The sequence below is a fragment of the Callospermophilus lateralis genome, chromosome X (assembly GCF_048772815.1).
Source record: "Callospermophilus lateralis isolate mCalLat2 chromosome X, mCalLat2.hap1, whole genome shotgun sequence".
Taxonomy (NCBI): Eukaryota; Metazoa; Chordata; class Mammalia; order Rodentia; family Sciuridae; genus Callospermophilus; species Callospermophilus lateralis.
The window spans coordinates 123,165,724-123,184,444 of NC_135325.1; the positions used below are offsets into that span (position 1 = coordinate 123,165,724).

Sequence of the window (18,721 nt, forward strand, 5' to 3'; positions counted from 1 at the left end):
GATTTCTCTGTTTTTGGAACAGTCTTACTATGTTGCTTAGGCTGCTCTCAAACTCTTAGGCTCAAGCAATCCTCCTGCCTCAGGCTCCCAAATAGCTGGGATGACAGGTACCGAACACAAACATGGGACCCAGTCACACCATATTTTTAATGGGGCTGGGGTTGCAATTTAGTGGTGGATGTGCAAGGCCCTGACTTCAATCTCCAGCACCACTAAAACAAAAAAACAAATAAAAAACCATTCTTTTCATTAGAAAACATTATCAAATAGAGGAGATATACTTGTGAATACAAATACACTTCCCTATTTCACCAGAAGACCATCATAGGACCATGCAATTTAAGCATCTTCATTCATTCATTCAGCAAATATTCATTGGATATATATAATATGCTGTCTTTTAGGCATCTGGGAAACATCATGGTGAAAAGAAAACAACAATAACAACAAAACCCTGCCCTCAGAGGAGTTTATCCTCCAGTGGATGTTAGTATTTAGTGCAAGTGGCTGATGGTATTGAAGGGGAATCTGAGGATCAGCAAGGCTCGTGGATTTTCCAAGGCCCCTGGAAGCTGTGAAAGAGCAGACAGCAGAGCCTCATCCTATGGTTTCTAGGTTACTAGCTTTGGTTTTGGCAGAACTGAGCTATTTGCCCGGTATTTCATGGAGTGATTTCGCCTGTTTGGCCCGAACACAAGGACACAAATGTGTGGTTGGTCTTCACCAATTACTAAGTGTCCATTTCCCAAATGCACATCAGTTTTACTGGAGGTGAAACTCCCCCTTATAGAAAACACTGACTGAACTTCTGCTTGGTGCCAGGTCTTGAGCTGGGTACTCTGAAGGGAGAGCCATCGAAAGGATAGGATTCTGTCCCTGCCTTGGAGAAGATGCCAGTGGGCCCTGGTAATTATGGTGTCATCGCCTATGTGCCCATCCCTACCCCTCAGCAGGACAAGGTACACAGAACCAGGCCCTCACCAGGTGTTAGAGGTAGTGCTAGTGCTGGAGCATGTCTGTGTGTATATGTATGTGTGCATTCAGATGCCTCAGGTCACATTGTCTTGCTATTATAGTTCAGGTCACAGGTAGCCCAGAGATAGGTGATTAGCTAGGGAAGACAGGACTCCCAGCAGGGGCAATCCTTTCTCAGTTGTAGGAGAACACGGGTCAACTTTGTGACAGCATGGATTGGATTACCTTCCAGCTGCTGATCTTCTGCATCATCTGAAGAATTAAGAGTGAAATCAAAGATGACTCCTTTGCCTCAGCAAACCTTTCTTGAACATGCATTTTGTGCCAGGCATTGCTCTAAGTGTTTAAGATTGCACTGATTTATTTAATCCCCACAACAATTTATGAGGTAGGTCCTATCACTAGGTCCACTTTGCAAGCCAAAGCCTTACTTAGCACTGTAAATAAACCGCAGGTTCTAGGGCTCAGAACAAAGAGCAAGAATGTTTCTGGTACTCACTGGCTCTTTCTCCAGTTCCATGGCTCTGTCCTGTGTAGCCTCTAGGATCCAGGTGGATACAGTGAATCCCCTGCCTGATTGAAACAATTCCTTTATGGAGTTGGCATTTGTCCTCTCCCTAGTCAGGTCTTCTTTTGTTTGGGTAAAAGAGACCATAAGTGTCATGTATATCTAAAAAAACAAAACAAACAAACAAACAAAACCACAAGAAGACCACAAAGTTCAGGGATAGGGCTACCTGCCTCCTTCTGAGGGCATGCCCTCCATACCTAGCATCCAATAACACAGCTGTCCTTTACTTGCTGTGGCCTTTGTTCATTTCTCAAATACTTTTCATTGGCTCTGGGCCCCAGGCACTGTGCCACTTGCAGGAGAGGCCAGATGACACTGACATTCAATAATCAATCACCCAAACAGAGGCTGGATGACAGTTCTAAGAAGTACCATAAAGGAAACCAGAGGGAGCAAGGAAAATGCGGGCCTGGGAAATCAGGGAACCTTTGGGGGGAGGTGGTGGCAAGTGGGCCAAGGTCTCCAGGCTGGGTAGTACTTGTTTAGGGTACAGCAAGTGCACACTCCTAGTGAGGGAAAGGAGAGAAGGCAGAGTTAGCATTGAGACTGCAGGGAGGCCACTAGAAGAGATTGCAGATAGGCATGGCAATGTCTGGGGTCTGGAGAAGGGGGACACCTCACTGACATAAGAGGAGAAACCCTTGGAGGACTGACCACTATTAAGGGGAGAATGGCTGGGGGCAAGTGGGGCACAAATTCAGCTACTTCTCCCAACCCACACTGCCAATATCCCAAATCCAAGTCCAAGCCAGCTTTGGCCTGCAATCTCTCCTAAGGGATCTCTCTGTCTCTGCCCCCTCACCCACTCTTGCCCATCCCCCCACAGCAGCAGGGACAACTTTTTCAAATAGAGCTATGATTGGGTAATTCCCCTGTTCAAAATCCTGCAGTGTCTCCCTATTGCCTGCTAGAGAGAACTTGCAGATAACAATCTCTGCCATGAACAGCCTTTGGTATGTCAAACTTGTGCCTTACCTCTGTGTCCCTGGAGCAGCTGTTTCACACTGTGTAAGGGTCTGCTTTCTCTTCAGCCTAAGGTCATTGGTTACTTCTCTGCCCATGGAAACCTCACTAACCCTCTATATCCATCTCAAACTGGCTTCCTTGTCCATAAAGTCTTCTTCTCAATTTTTCTTATTCTATTTTCTATTCTATTTGCTTCTTCTCAATTTTTCTTATTCTATTTCACATTTATTTCATCTACACTTCATTTAGAGCTGGTGGTGTGTCAAGTTTGTCTGGATTGTAAAATTCTTGAGCCTGGGGATTTTGCTTTGAGAATGTTTGGAAGCTCTCTTGCCCTCAGACCTACCTAGATCATGGCTGGGGAATGGTCAAGATCAAAGGGAAACTGATTTGTTTATTCAACTTTTTTTTTTTTATACTAGGCATCAACCCAGGGGCGTTTAACCACTGAGATATATCTCCAGCTTTTAATTTTTTATTTTGATACAGGATCTAGCTAAGTTGCTGAGGATAGCTTGAACTCACAATCCTCCAGCCTCAGCCTCCCAAGCTGCTGGGATTACAGGCATGTGCCATCAAGCCCAGCACCATTGAATGAATTTTAATGGATTGCTTGCTTTGTGCCACATACTAGGGAGATAGTGGAGAAGAGAACACACTGAGGTCCCTGTCTTTACAAGGCTAACTGTGTGGTGGTAGGGGGACCGGAGGGGTCAGTCAATCAGTAAGATAAATGTTGTAAAGGTGTTAAGTGCACGTAGGAAAAGAAAGCAGGGGGAGGGGCACAGGCAAGGATGAGTGCTCAGGGAAGAGACCTACCAGAGGTCAGAGTGAGAGCAGATTCATGGGAGAAAAGTATTCCAGGCAGTGGGAAGAACAAGTGCCATGATCCTGAGGTGGCTCTTAATGAGGGAGGTGGGGCAGAATAAGGAGAGAATTGAGAGCTGCAATTAGAGGTGTATGTGGCACGGATGACTTACATCACCCTTTCAGAGCCTCTGTGAGGTCTGGGGCTTTGCTCTGAGGAGCAAGGAAGCTCTAAGAGGGTCCAGAGCAGAGGAGAAACATGTTCTGACTGAGCAGGGACCCTCTGACCACTTTGCTCAGAACAGACTGAAGGCAAGAAGGGGTGCACATGGTTGGTAGAATGCTGTCGTTTCCACACTCACACTTTCATCATCCACCACCCGCCCGTGTCTAAAGTCCTCTTACAGTGTGCTGGTACAGGCAGAGGGCCTTTGCAAGGCCACCTCTCAGTTTTGTTTGTATTGATTTGCAGGATTTGGGGAAGGGAGGGTGTATGGAGATAGGAAGACAGTGTTTGAAGTCTCTTTGTGGAGCCCTCCTGGCAATCCTAAGTATGCTAATGCTCTAAGAAAACCACTGTGGCTTCTCCTTTCAAAGAGGAGAAACAGAACCAGGAAGAGGGAGGAGGGGAATTTACTTGTTTTTGTTTGTTTTCAGGCTTGTTAGGCTAGCTCTGTTACTGGGCTATACCCCCAGCCCCAGGAGCACATTTTCTTTCTGAGCTACATCCCCAGCCCTATTTTGTATTTTATTTAGATACAGGATCTCACTGAGTTGCTTAGGGCCTTGCTAAGTTGCTGAGCCTGGGTTTGAATTCAAGATCTCCTGTCTCAGCCTCCCTAGTTGCTGGAATTACAGGTATACGCCAATGCACCAGGGCCCAGGAGCACTTTTTAAAGAGCTGCTCCAAACCCACATAGAGACTGGCCTGTCCTCAGCCCCCCACCCACACTGCAGGAATCCCTTTGGTTCAGGTAAAGACAGACAGCTTGTACCTGTTCCCTAAGAGGGAGATGCTGGCTCATTAGCTGCTCAGTGAGTCAGAGCCCTGGACACAGAAGGGCCACCACTCCAAAACTCAGCGCAAGATGGCAGACCTACTGTAAGTGTGCATTCTCTGGATGGGATGGGGGTTAAGGGTTAGGTAGTCTCCACTGGGTTGGTTACCCAGCAACATGGTGAAGATGGCAAGGTTTTTCAGAGCAGGGCTCTTCCTTCTCTTTCCCCAAGGAAGGGTCCTTGAACTCTCCCAGGACACGGTGCCTGGCAGGGACAAAATGGTAAAATGCAGGCAATCCTTCCTGAGCTCACCCACTTCCTGCTTTTCAGTCTGCCTGAAAGCAACCTAAGAAGAGCCCTTGTGTGGTACTTGTAGGCCTGTGTCAGGCTAAATGACCCTGGCTTCCAAACTCCTTTTTGAATAGGTGCCGCAGTCTCTGGCTGGGCACAAATCACGAGTCTCCACACAGCTTGTAGATTCAAACAGCAATTCTTTATTCCCGATCTCACACCGGCCGTCTACAAACACGTTCTGGGGGAATCCACGTTCTCTGCCCAAATCCACTCTCTCCCAAATCCACTCTCTGCCCAAATCCACTCTCTGCCCAAATCCACTCCGCATGGGCTTCTGTCTCCCAAAATATACTGTCTGACCCTAAGAACTCAAGAGGAACTCAGCAGCAGGATACGCCCTATTCTAAAGGGGGAACACCCTAATCTCCTATTATGCTAAACCGCCCTATTCTAAAGGGGGAACACCCTAAACACGGATCCTACCCTGGTCCTTGAGCAAGGTCACCTTTCAGAAGTCCTTCCACTAGACAGCATGGGAGTAAGCTGGCAAGGAATTTGTCATACCTACTTGGCTGATGGCTCCCAGCAAATAGGTACTGAGAGAGGTAGCTCATCCTATCCCAGGGCAAGATCAATGCTGTGGGAAGGAGCTGCCCCCAGCTGCCTCCAAATATGAGGGCCCAGCCACCTCTGTGCAGACCAGCATCATATTCAGACCCCAGGGCTCAAGTCTTGATCAGGAATCAAGGCTCAATCAAGGTTCTAGGCCATGGAGTCTCAGGATGCCTGAGGAATCTGTACAGTGGGGTGTGGTGGGAAAGGAGGTGCAGGCCTGCCCCATCCACCAGGTTTCCTGTGGACCTATCTAGGGCCATTGTTGGAAACTGGAAACCTCTTCTCAAGGGTGCTATTTATTGATTTATTGTAGCTGTAGATGGACAGAATGCCTTTGTTTATTTTTATGTGATGCTCAGGATCGAACTAGTGCCTCACACATGCTAGGCAAGCACTCTACTGCTGAGCTACAGCCCTAGCCCCTCAAGGGTGCTATTTTAAATGATTCAACAATCCCATACCAATACACCCCTGCCCCACCCCCTACACTTCCACTGATTGTTGGTGTGTGTGTGTGTGTGTGTGTGTGTGTGTGTGTGAATGTATATGTTGCTGGGATTGAATCTAGGGCATTGAGCATGCCAGGCTGAGCCACATACTCAGCCCTACATTGATTATTAAACAGGAGTTGGCCTGGCTTGGTTTCTGGAAAGTCTCCTTTAAGTGCTGGGAACCCAAGTGAGGACTTAGAAGCCTGTGCATGGAGGCCGGAGAAGGTTGCACCAGGGGATCAGGGATTCATCTTTGTTGAATGATAAGAATTTCTCTTAATCTTTTGGGGGCCTTCAACTGACAGGAACTGAAAACCTCTTTAAATAACATTTGCCACACTTCGTCCTATTTCTTATTTACTTTCAATGTTTTAATAACTTCTCTAGGCAGCTGAGCAGCTTAAGGGATTCTGGTTTGAGATTCTCCTTTGTGGATAGGCTTTGCTTGGTACTGGGCCTCAGAGTTGAGTGACAGGGTTAAAGTGCTTTCTCCAGAGGCCAGGGTAGAGGCCTAAAGCACCCTCCTTCACCCCATCAGTTGCTTAACTGGTCTGGGCTCCTATGTAAGTTACCCCCAAGACAGTACATACTAATTGACTTCTCTGCTGCACAGAGGTGGCGACCTGCCTTGAGGTCCCTAAGCCCAGACTGGGCCCAGACACCTCTCACTTTGTTACTTTCTTGTCTTCCAGACTGATTGTTAGCCCTGCCCTGGGCAGCTTTAGACTAGTGACAACCAGACCACCCTCACTCACAGCCTCCCCTCCCTTACCATGAGACTGAGAAATGCTCTAAGTGGAGAAGATAGGTTGAATTGGTTTGACAAAGGATGCTGAGGCTGGAAGGGGTGAGGTAACATGTCAAAGAGTATACCAGGAAGTCATCAACACAGCCCAAGTGGTCACAGCCTTGTCCCTTCCAGCCCTACCCTTCCATACCATCTCCTTTCTTTTATTCATTAAAAGACATTCAATACATGTACATGGAATTAAATTATGAGAGATTTGGTGAGGTAGGAATCACCTAGGCCACATAGAAGAAAACCGAGCTGTTAAGAACTCTAAATGGGGACTCAGGGAAGAGTTGGAGAAAACAACAAGGTTGGAAATGAAGAAGACATGTGTTTGTTGGGGAGGGGGTGGAAGCAGGGAACCATGGCACCTTCAGATCTCAAAGACTCTAAGCTATGTCATAGTCACCTAAGGTTCTGATCATTGCAACCACAGTTGGAAGCTTCAGACCAAGTGCTTCAGCTCCTCCCATAAGGAGGAGCTTTCTCTAGAGCAGAGATGGAAACACCTCCCTCGAAGAGTAGGAGCAACCCTTTTCACTTTAGAAGTATGTGTACAGAAAGAGGAGAGTGGGTGGGGCTGTGGAGGGGGGTGGAGGTTGGGGGTGGGGGTGGGGAAGCAGGGGTCTGGGTAATTTGGAGATGCTCTTATCTTTCTGGTTTGCCTTCAAGCTGCTGTGTCTGCTAATGCTAAGTGTTGCTAGCTACCTAGTATGGCTAGGATGCAGGGCAACAGCTGGCCTACCGAGAGACCCTGTGCTAAGACTTCAGCCCAAATATCTGGCCTGGGAAGGCTCAACAACCTTGAGAGGTCAATGTGCTCTGGCAGAAGGGAGATCAGATCAATGGGGAGACTGTTCGCTGGGCTAGGCAGAGATGGGGGGCTCAGGAAAAGAAGACAGCTGTAGCCTGGGCAGGTTGGGTACTGAGAATTTGGTTATAGAAGCTGGAACTGTCTGCCTGGAGAAAAGTCCTAGCCTGCCATGACTCTCTGAAGGGTGAGGGATTGGATTATGTGTGGGATGGCGATCTCCAAGGTTCAGAGATGGTTAGAGATGGAAGGGACATCCAAGAAGGGAGGTGGCAAGCTCTCTATAATTGGAGGTAGTCAAGAAGGTAAGCAACCATTCAGTGAGTTCTAATGGGGCTGAGAGTCAGATGAGGTGCCCTAAGATCTGAACTCCTGGTAGTCTGTAGATTGGAGATTTGGGATAGTGGCTTGATACCTGTCAGCTCTTGTCAAAAGCTGCACTATTATTGTCTTTTGGTCTGGATTGGATGCTTAGGTGTTCCAGCTTTAAGGGCTCAGAGGATGTCTTGGCAAGGGCTGGGGATACAGGTACTGTGTGAGGCTAGCTCCTTTGCACACTTCAAACTCAGTCACATTCTTTGGAAAACATCTGAAAAACTAATCTTACAGTGAGTCTCCTTTCCAATTATGTGAATCAAAAATAGCTGGATCTCTTGGCCTTTGGAAAGAGAACATCACATGGGGGAGATGAACTCATGTTTCCACCTTTGTATTGTTTTCTCCAAATTTCAATCCTTAAAATGTTTTAATTTTTCTCACCCTTCCTTTTTCATCCTTTCTAGGAAGTTTGTGCTACCTCAAAGAGATAAGAGCTCTTAGGTGTTTTTCAAACAGGATTGATATTGGTATTTGGAGTGAAACACTTAGTGATGGCCCTGCTCAGTGTATGACATTTAACATCCTGAAAATCCCTTTTTCTTATTGAATTCCAGCAACACTTGTCAGTCTTCTTTTTTGGGGGATTTTACTGGGGATTGAACTCAGGATCATTCAGTCACTGAGTCACATCCCCAGCCCTATTTTGTATTTTATTTAGAGTCAGGATCTCACTGAGTTGCTTAGGGCCTCCTAGTTGCTGAGACTGGCTTTGAAGTTGTGATCCTCTTGTTTCAGCCTCCTGAGCTGCTGTGAGACAGTCTTCTTGGTAACCAAAAATGTACACAAATTTCCAAACATCCATTAGAGAAGTGACATTAGTCATCTCACACTTTGAAAACCATTGACTGATTCCCCCCAAGAGTGCCTTGCTAAAGGCTATACATCAGGTAGTGACAAAGTGAAGACCAAGTCAAATCTCATTCATTCTTTCATTCCTAGCACTTTGATTCTTCACTAGGGGGTGTGTCCAAAGAGGAGATAAAGCCTGTCTGAAAAGAGGCCGTGAAGAGGGGCCAGTTTCACTCTTAACTCCCTGATCACGAAACTACAATTTCTCAAAAATTTTCTGCTCTTATCAAACTCCGTTTTGGTGTTCCAGTCCGCCGTTTCCAAAATTGCAGGCGCAAATATAGACTTTGTGGCAATTAGTGCAAAGAGCCTAGTGGAACAGGATCTGCAAGGGCGGAGTCAGATTCCTTTCAAGTGGGCAGCGGGATCCAAGGGCCGAAACATCCTAATCTCTAAGAGGATGCAGCGGCTCTCAGCGGGGCATGGAGGAGGGAACTATACCCAGGCCCCTGCCGCTGTGTTGCCGCGGAACTGGGTAGAGGTGGAGGACCGTCGGTCCTCGTAGGTTGGCCCAGGGAGGTTTCCCCAGGCAGTGGAACGGACTAAGGGCCAGGGGCCAGGACCGGGGGCTCCAGGCCGCGGCGCGGCGGGAGCAGAGGGCAAGGCAGCTGGGCTCGACCTCGCCTTCCCACGCCAGAGGCCGAGGCCTCTGGGAATCGAGGGGCCATTTCTGCAAAGTCCTTCGAGATCGCAGCTCAGTTCAGAGAGGACGGTGCGGGAGGGATGGGCAAGAGAGGATATTATTATTCTGTTTTGCCTCCGCAGCCGGCGCCGGCGGGTTGTTCTGTTTGAATGAATGATCCCAGCGGCCGCGCCCAATGGGCGCGGGCGCCTACTTAATATGCATGAGGCCAGCAGCCAATGGCCAGGCGAGGAGGCTGTTTTAAACGGCGGAGCCCGCTGGCCAATCAGGCGGCTCTCGTGGAGGCAGCTAGCGCGAGGCTGGGGAGCGCTGAGCCGCGCGTCGTGCCCTGCGCTGCCCAGACTAGCGAACAATACAGGTACGTTTCGCACTGCCCGCGCCCGCCGCCACCGCCGCCGCCACCGCCGCCGCCGCCGCCGCCGCAGCAGCAGCTCCCGCACAACTTTCCGGCCCGCGCCACCGCAAGCGCGCCTGCCACCGCTTCCCCCCTGCCTCTCCTTCTGCGCCCTTCCCGCCCCTTCGCCTTCCCTCTTGCTAGGTGGCCGGGAAGGAAGACGCGATTCAGGTGTTTCAACTTTTCAAATGCTTTTGCCCCAGCTCCCCGCTTTCAGGGCTTGGCACCCTCCGCGGAACCAAGCTCAGCAGTCGCCCCCAGGGGCGGCCGAGGGGCCAGGGCTCCCAGGCCAGATGTTCCTGCAGCTGCGGTGGCGCGGCGGGGCGAGCTGAGGGGCGGCTGCGGGTTGCGGGCACTGGCGGCGCGCGTCCCGGCGCCAGGCGGGCGGCGGCAGCGTGAAGGGGACCCGGTACACCCCAGCCCGAGAGGGACTCAGCGGGGAGCGGGCAGCTGGTGCCCACCGAGGGCTGCGGCGCCGGCAAACTTCGCTCCAGGGCTTGGCTGGGCGCCCTGCGGGCCCGCGGGCTGCGCTGCGGGCTCTGCATTAACATGGCCGTCGCGGAGCGCCGGGCGGCCCGGGGGAGGGGGGGCTCGAGCCGGCTGCCCCCCGCTCGACTCCAGCTCACCGGGCTCCGCCGCTGGGGTTAATATGGCTGGCGCGGTGCGGGACTCCAGTAAGAGGTGGAGAGGCGGGCGGAACGAGCGGCGGGAGCTCGTGGAGGGTTCTGGCCTCCGCCAGGGTGCCCGCAGCCCCGGGCGGGAGGCGTGAAGGGCTGGGGGCGCCGCCGCGGGCCCCGGCGCGGCCGAGCGTCATGGCTGCATGGGCGCCTTTGTTATCCCGAGGAGTGCGCCCCTCGCCGGGGGGCGGGGAGGTCCGGCCAGTGGCCCCTGCGCCCCGGGCGACCCCGGCGGGGCGGGGCGGGGTGGGGGCCTGCCAGCGGGTGGCGGCGACGGTGGCGGGGCCCGGGCCGCTTTGTTCGCCGCCGCCGCCGTCGCCGCCTGCGCCGGCCGCGCGCGGATCAGCCATTTTAGCGAGCTGGGCTAAGGAGGCGCGGCGGGCGCCACAGCCACTGCCGCGGCTGCTGCCGGCCCGGCCCCACACCCCCCGCGGACGCCTGCCGCCGCGGCCCCGGGTTCCACACGCCCCCCGAGGGTGGCAGCATCGGATTTGAGGGGCACTTTCTTTCATCAAGAGGCTTTTGACAAAATGGAAGGTGAATTATGGGTGTCCGGGGGACCGGGCACCGGGGCGAGTCGGACTGCAGGATGGGGGTCCCCCGCTCCGGGTCCCGCCCCACCAGCGTTGCCACTGCGGGGCTGTAATGCAGCCCTGGGGGGCGGTCGCTGCCAAGGGGAGTGCTTTATTTTTACATGATGACCTTGGGTGTGGGAAAAGGAAAAGATGGCGGGAAGCTGGGGGGTGGGACAGGGACGATGACATGCCACAGCTGCATTTTTATTTGGAAACTTTAGAGAAAGTATTCCTGGCTGGACCTCCATTCTGCGTTACACATGGACAAGACTTGCCTTTTCGATATCTCCTACCCCTTTAGATAGTGACGGATTTGAACTACTAGTACAAGGGATACCTGCTCACTTTCCAGATTACCAGTGTTTTAAAAGCCATTTTCATAAACCAAAATGCCTTGTCCGGTAGTGACATTTCAAATGTTCCCTATTTACGTTTTTTTCCCCCTTTGATGTTGTTCAGTAGCGAGATGACAATATTTTGTAAACGTATACCCAGCCAGCTTTAAATCATTTTCTTCAAGCTTATGTTATATACTCCCTACAAATGTTTCCTCTCTGTGCTCTTCCCACTTTGTGTTGTAGTTTATAAAACGTAGTGCTTCAGTAATGTAGCACTGAGCACCCCACTTAGGTCAGCTCCATTTGGAGAACTTGATCGCTCTGGAGAAGTAACTCGCAAACCAGCGCGCTTCATGCTGGCCAAAAGTTAAATGACAAGCGACAGTGAAGCTGTTTTCCTTCCTATTCTGCCTTCTTGCCAGTGATGTCAAGTGTTGGGTGAAGGGGGCTTTCTAACAACTAACTTAATTTTGCTCTTCCTTTGGTATTTCTCGTTTTCATTCCTTGTTTTTGTTCTTCTTTCTATCTATCACAGTCAGGATGGCTAAAGGTGACCCCAAGAAACCAAAGGGCAAGATGTCTGCTTATGCCTTCTTTGTGCAGACTTGCAGAGAAGAACATAAGAAGAAAAATCCAGAAGTCCCTGTCAATTTTGCAGAATTTTCCAAGAAGTGCTCTGAGAGGTGGAAGGTATTTTTCTTTTGCATCCTCATAGTAGGCTTAGTTGTACTTCATATTTTGGGGTTACTTTCCTAGAAAGTCACCCCGTATGGCTCTTTTATTTCTAACTTAGACATTATCTTGCTTGTCTTTTTAATTTTGCGTGTGTACCTTTGTTAAAGCTCTGTAATGGTTTAAATTCTTCATTCCTCTTTTGCAAGTGGTTCTTTAGATGTCACTTTATTTAATTACAGAACAATTGGGCAAGTATGTGCTCACTGCATTAAAGAATTTAACAGGTCCTGTTCTTTGCAGACAATGTCTGGGAAAGAGAAATCTAAATTTGATGAAATGGCAAAGGCAGATAAAGTACGCTATGATCGGGAAATGAAGGACTATGGACCAGCTAAGGGAGGCAAGAAGAAAAAGGACCCTAATGCCCCCAAAAGACCACCGTAAGTGGCTATACACTTGAAATAACGAGAGCTTTCTTCCTGCTTTGAATATTTTTTTAAAAAGATATTTTAGTTAAGAAATGAGACGCCTCTGCAAAACATTCTATACTTTTCAGCTTTAAAATGCAATACCGGTATTGTCCATAGTTAGGGCTGATGTGTTTATTGGCTCTCCGTGTGTGTGTATCATGTATAAGTGCATGTGCACCAGTTGCCTGTTGGCCCTTCCACTGAGAAAGATGCACCCTAGTTCTGGGAGCCAGTGTCTTAAATATGTTCTTTACCCTTTAGCCAGTAACGGTAATAAAGAACCATACATTTTGGAAGCATCTTAACCATTCTAGAGTCTATAGCTCTATAGCATTGAATGTAGTATGACAGGGAGAACTTGTGCTGAGAGGTATGTGAGCTCAGGAACATGGGAATTAAATCTAAGCTCATGTTTTTGTGCTTTCTCTAAGTTATATATTTCTCTCCTCCAAGGTCTGGATTCTTCTTGTTCTGTTCAGAATTCCGCCCCAAGATCAAGTCCACAAATCCTGGTATCTCCATTGGAGATGTGGCAAAAAAGCTGGGTGAGATGTGGAATAACTTAAGTGACAGTGAAAAGCAGCCATACATCACTAAGGCTGCAAAGCTGAAGGAGAAATATGAGAAGGTAAGGTGGACTGGAATCTGCCATAGTATTGGTGGGTTGTGGGGTATGTGGCTGCTTTGCTGGGCCAAGTACTTGGTACAGCATGCAGCAGCCCATTTCCCAAGATCAGCCCTGTGTGTTGGTGTTGATACTTAACGGCAGATTTTTGTCTTGGGCATAATTTTTTGTAGTGCTGAGGATCAAATCTAGGGCTTCATATCATGCTGTCTACCACTGAGCTGTATCTTCAGCCCCAGTTTTTAAGTGCAGTGCTGGGGATGCGCGTAGCTCAGCAGTACATTGCTTGCCTATCAGTGCAAGATCCTTGACTTCATCCCCAGCACTACAAAAAAATTGAAAACGAAAATTGATGGGGCTGTTAATATGACTTAAAAGATACTTGTGTGTCCTTTAACTTTAGAATTTGAATGGCCAAGAAACAATTGTGTATATGGAAACAAATACTTTGAATATAATAGTAACCCTATCTCCTGTCTTATTCACTTGTTTGCAATTCCTGATTTCTTACCTGAGGTGAGGGCTGCATGCTTCTACATTTTGCTTGAGATCTCGGACACTCATTCAGAATGTGTCCCTGTTCCTTCCAGGATGTTGCTGACTATAAGTCTAAAGGAAAGTTTGATGGCACAAAGGGTCCTGCTAAAGTTGCCCGGAAAAAAGTGGAAGAGGAAGATGAAGAGGAGGAGGAGGAAGAAGAGGAGGAGGAGGAGGAGGAGGATGAATAAAAAACTGTTTATCTGTCTTCTTGTGAATACCTTAGAGTAGGGGAGCGCCATGATTGACACATCTTATTTGAGATGTGTCTGTTACTCTCATTAGGTTTAATTTCAGAATTTGATCACGATCATATTGTAGTCTCTCAAAATGCTCTAGAAATTGTCAGTGGTTTACATGAAGTGGCCCTGGGTGTCCAGAGCACCCTAAAACTGTATCAAAGTTGTACATATTTCCAAACATTTTTAAAATGAAAAGGCACTCTCGTGTTCTCCTCACTCTGTGCACTTTGCTGTTGGTGTGACAAGGCATTTGAAGATGTTTCTGGCATTTTTTTTAATTTGTAAGGTGGTATTAACTATATGGTTATTGGCTAGAAATCCTCAGTTATCAACTGTACATATCTATAGTCTGTAAAAAGAACAAAACAACCGAGACAAACTCTTGATGCTCCTTGCTTGGCGTTGAGGCTGTGGGGGGAAGATGCCTTTTGGAGGGGCCGTAGCTCAGGGCGTGCACTGTGAGGCTGGACCTGTTGACACTGCGGTGGGCATCCATTTAGCTTCAGGTTGTCTTGTTTTTGTATATAGTGATATAGCATTCTGCTGCCTTTCTTAGTTGTGGAAAAGGGGGGTCAGCTGGCATGAGAAGTGTTTGAATTTTTTTTTAGTTAAGTACGGTAGATTTTAAACTTTGTTTTCAAACAAACTGTAGAACTCTTCATTGTCAGCAAAGCGAAGAGCTACTGCATCAATGAAAGTTCAAGAACCTTCTGTACCTAAATGCAATTTGCAACGTTATGTTATTTTTTGTATGTTTAGAATGCTGAAATGTTTTTGAAGTTAAATAAACAGTATTACATTTTTAAAACTGTTCCTCCCTATAAATCTGGTAACTTCTATTTTACTCACTTGGTCAGCTTAGGACTGAGATGAAGGAGGGGGCTACTTGAAGTTACTGCATGATGTGTTGTATCTGAATGGCATTAAGCTGAAGTGTAGACCAGTGAATGTAGTGACATAGGCAAGGGCCAGCATCCTTCAGTAGTGTTCAGGAAGGCAGTCAGGTGGGATGGGGGCCAGCTAACTCCAGATTTTACTTTTTACCTTTAGCTTCTACATCCTCTTTTGGTGTCAAATGCATTTCTAAACAGTAAGAATGTCTTCCAGAGTGTATAGGGTGTAAAACTTCATACCTTATTTATTCTCACTCCTCTCTGACTCCTGCACATGTAATGGGATGCATAGTTATTTCTTGTGCTCAACATTTGAGGAGGCCTTAAATTGCTGCTTGTCTCCTAGACCCCAGTGAGGGGGGATGGGGTGGAGTAGGGGACATTATCCATATTTTGGCCCTGTTTTCCTCATTCAAAAAATCAGACATTCCAAGAAAGTTTCTTAAGTTCCATTTTGGGTCACTTAAGCAGGCCGATAGGATCAACATTTCTAAGTAGTAAATGTATCATGAAATAGAGAGTGGCCTACCTGTGGTTTGAGCTTATTTACCAGAAATGTAGATTGTTGTTCAATGTTCTTAAACTGAAAGAAGCTTGGTTTGTGTTTCAGTGGTTGTATTCGTAAATGGTGTTAACATTTTGCCCAGGTTAGGATGGGGTGGTTACTACAGTGGCAAATGGTGATACTAAATATCAATGGATGGCTTATTTGTAGTTCACTGAAGTAACAAATGATAATACTGTTGTGGGTGAGTGTCAGCATTGCCTAGCATTAACACTTGGATATAGAAATTTTTTTTTCTTTTTTTCCCATTTCTTTTTTTTGTGTGTATGGTATTTTACAAGAAAGCAGCTTTTTCTTAAAAGTACACTCTTCGAACCTTGCTTGTCTAAGGAGCTGTCTTCTCTACTGTGTCAGGTCCTAGATGAGTGCAAGTCATGGTCACAGCTGATTTTCATTCATAACCATTCCCTCTCCATCAGAACTGTTTTGTCCTAAATATGTTTTTTAGTTCTTCCACTAATTTAAAAACCCTTGGTCATTAGGTTTGCCCAGAGGCACTTGTTCCAGGATTGTTCATCCTGCTTTAGCCATGCCCTTGTCACTTGGCATTCTAAACTGAAACTGCTACTACTGCACAATGGACAATGTACAGGCCAACCTCATCAGATATGGAAGAGATGCTCAACTGGTAATCCCAAGGAAGTAGTTTTCTAACTATGGGAGGGGGTGGATTTTATGCTCCCTCAGTAGCCAGATAGAAGTAGGGGGTAGGTATTTAGATAAATGATGTTTGATTAAGCAGACTTTTGGTTATGGAGAGACTCCAGTTGCTTGTTACAAGACCACTACTCTTAAGGTTTACACACTGCCACTAGATGCCCCAGTGGAATGTTGTTCTCTAGCTTCTCTGAGATGCTTTAAGTGGCATGATGTTACCACAAAAGGTTAGGCTTAGCTTGATTTCTGGACCAATCCTCTTGCAATGACAACCTGTTATTAATTCAAAAGGACAGTACTTTTTTCTCAAATACTCTCTTCCAACCCCCTTACCCTGTTCTTGAGTAATGTTTTATCTTTTGGAAAGAACAAGGCTGTAATGTAGCAACTATTGTCTGTGTCTCCCTTGTGTCTGTTCTTGTCACAAATGTGCTTGGGGACGTTGGATGCATTCATTTTCTGTAATAAAGTTTCTTAATCAGTCTTCCCAAAAAGTAATCAGTGGGCTGTCTGTAACCTGTTTGAGCTATTGGGCCTCTGTGGTTTTGGTTGGTGAGAATCGGTATTTTAGAAAGTACCAACACTATTGTTTGTAACCATTGATCTGAACTATTATTAACATTTAGTGGAATGATATCCTAAATGCCAAGTGTGAAGGACTCCAAGACCCCTAGATTAACCTTTTAGCCTGGGGAGTAAGGGGGAGTTGGCTCTGGAGCTCAGTGCCTGGATAAATATGCAATTTGCAGGATGCTAACAGGCTGCTGTTTGATAAAGTGGCTGGGTACTTGTAATCAGCCAGCCCTGCCAACCAGGGCTCCCTGAGGCTGAGGGTCCGGGCTTAGTTGGCTGACAGAGCCAGGCCCAACAAGGAGTTCTGGATAAGAGCCATGGGGGCTGCTTTGCTGTTCTTGGCTCCCTGCTTAGTTTTCTGTGGAGCTCAAGGCTACCTGGGAGGGAAAGGACAGTGAGCCAGCTTGGCAGCCCCAGTCCTCCCTGCCTGCACCATAGCAGTTCCCCCACCCTGTTTTATATATTGGGCATTCATCCTTCTAGGATTTCAGCTTAAAAAAAAAAACCTGGGACACCATATTGATGGAAAAACAAGCATGATTATCTTTTTTTAATAACTTTTTTTATTTGGTGCTGAGGATCAAACCCCATGTGCAAGTGCTCTACCACTGAGCTATAGCCCCAGCCCCCAAGCATGATTATCTTAATAGGCACATAAAGTAATTTGATAAAATCCAATGATCTTTAGTTATTTAAAAAAAAAACCACCACCAACAAAACAGAAAACTAGGAGGAAAAGGGAATTACTCAACCAAATAAAGGGCACTTGGGAAACCTCACAGGTAACAATCTGGATGAAGGGCTACAGGCTTTCCCCTGTCAAGGAATAAGACGAGAACACCAATTTTTGCCACTTTCATTCATTACTGTGTTAGAAATTTGAGCGAGGGTATTAAAAGGAAAACAGGAAATGAAAGAAGTGTATTCCAGATGACATGATGTTTTTATATAGGAAATCCTGCAAGGTGCTGTGGTGTACAAGTGTAATCCCAGCAGCTCAGGAGGCTGAGGCAGGAGGATGGAGAGTTCAAAGAGCCTCAACAACTTAGCAAGACCCTGTCTCAAAAAACAACACATGCATACACAAAAACCCTTGGATGTGGTTTAGTGGTTAAGCACCCCCGAGTTCTATCACAACCCCACCCCCCCAAAAAAACCCTAAGGAATTAGAAAATAAAAGTGTTAGGACAAATGAGTTCAGCAAGGTTGTAGTATGAAGATGAATATACAAAAATTAGCTCATGGCACTTGGGTTTGATCCCCAGCATTGCAAAATTTTTAAAAAATAATGTTATTTCCAAACACCAGCAGTGAACAATCTGAAAATTAATAACATTTCATTTATGTTTAACATAAAAAACTGTTTAGGAATAAACTTAGTAAAAAGTGAAAAACTTATGTGGGGGAAATGACAGCTGGATTCTTTGTAGAAATTGAAAAGATGACCAGGATAGCAGGCCAATCTTGAAAAAGATTGTTGGAGGGTCCCCATGTCTTGATGTCTACAAAGCTACAATAATCAAGATAGTCTGCTACTGGTATAAGGACAAATGTAGGTGTATGAAATAAAACCGTCCAGAAATAAACCCAGACATCTGTGGCCAATTGATTTTCAACAAGGGTACAAATACCATTCAGTGGGGGAAATAATCTTTTCAACAAATGTTGGAATAACTGGATATCCACATGCAAAGGAATTTTCTCCCTTACCTTGTGCCACATTAAAAAAAAAAAGATCCAAAGTAGGAGCTCAAACCATAAAATTTGCAGTAGGAAACATATGTATAAGTCTTCATGGCCTTGAAGTTGGCAATGGTTTCACCAAAAGCATAAGCAACTAAAGGAAACAACAGATAAATTGAGCTTCATCAAAAATTTTAAAAAGCCAAACAACTTTTGTGCTTCAACAACACCAGCACAGAAGTGAAAAGATATCTATAGAAGAGGAGGAAATGCTTTCAAATCACTTATTTGATAAGGATCTAGTCTCCAAAATATAGAGAATTATTACAGGTCAACAATAAAGACAACTACCCCAATTAAAAATGGTCAAAATATCTGGATAGACAGTTCTTCACAGAAGATGCATAAATAGTGAATAAACATGAAAAGATATTTGGCATCATTATCTATTAGCATATATAAATCAGAGCCATAATAAGATACCACCTTACACCCATTAGGATGGCTTTAATAATAATAGTAATAATTAAGGAGAATAACAAATTGGTGAGGATTAGGAGAAACTGGAAACATGGTAGGAATGTAAAATGATACAGTTGTTATGGAAAACAGTTTAGAGATTCCTGAA

At 46.7% G+C, this 18,721-nt stretch overlaps 1 protein-coding gene across 4 annotated transcripts; it reads left to right on the forward strand.

Moving 5' to 3' along the window:
- Positions 1-2,440: 2,440 nt before the first annotated feature.
- Hmgb3 (high mobility group box 3) lies at positions 2,441-14,530 on the forward strand. 4 transcript variants are annotated; one of them, XM_077106599.1, is made up of 5 exons: positions 2,441-2,499; positions 11,709-11,863; positions 12,149-12,288; positions 12,772-12,946; positions 13,534-14,530. In XM_077106599.1, exons 2-5 carry the CDS (start codon positions 11,714-11,716, stop codon positions 13,669-13,671), a joined length of 603 nt encoding a protein of 200 aa, XP_076962714.1. In that variant the 5' UTR covers positions 2,441-2,499; positions 11,709-11,713; the 3' UTR covers positions 13,672-14,530. The 4 variants fall into 4 exon arrangements, with proteins under 4 accessions (XP_076962714.1, XP_076962713.1, XP_076962715.1 ...); XM_077106598.1 differs by lacking the exon at positions 2,441-2,499 and adding an exon at positions 9,472-9,547; XM_077106600.1 differs by lacking the exon at positions 2,441-2,499 and adding an exon at positions 9,583-9,754.
- The last annotated feature ends 4,191 nt before the right edge of the window (positions 14,531-18,721 follow it).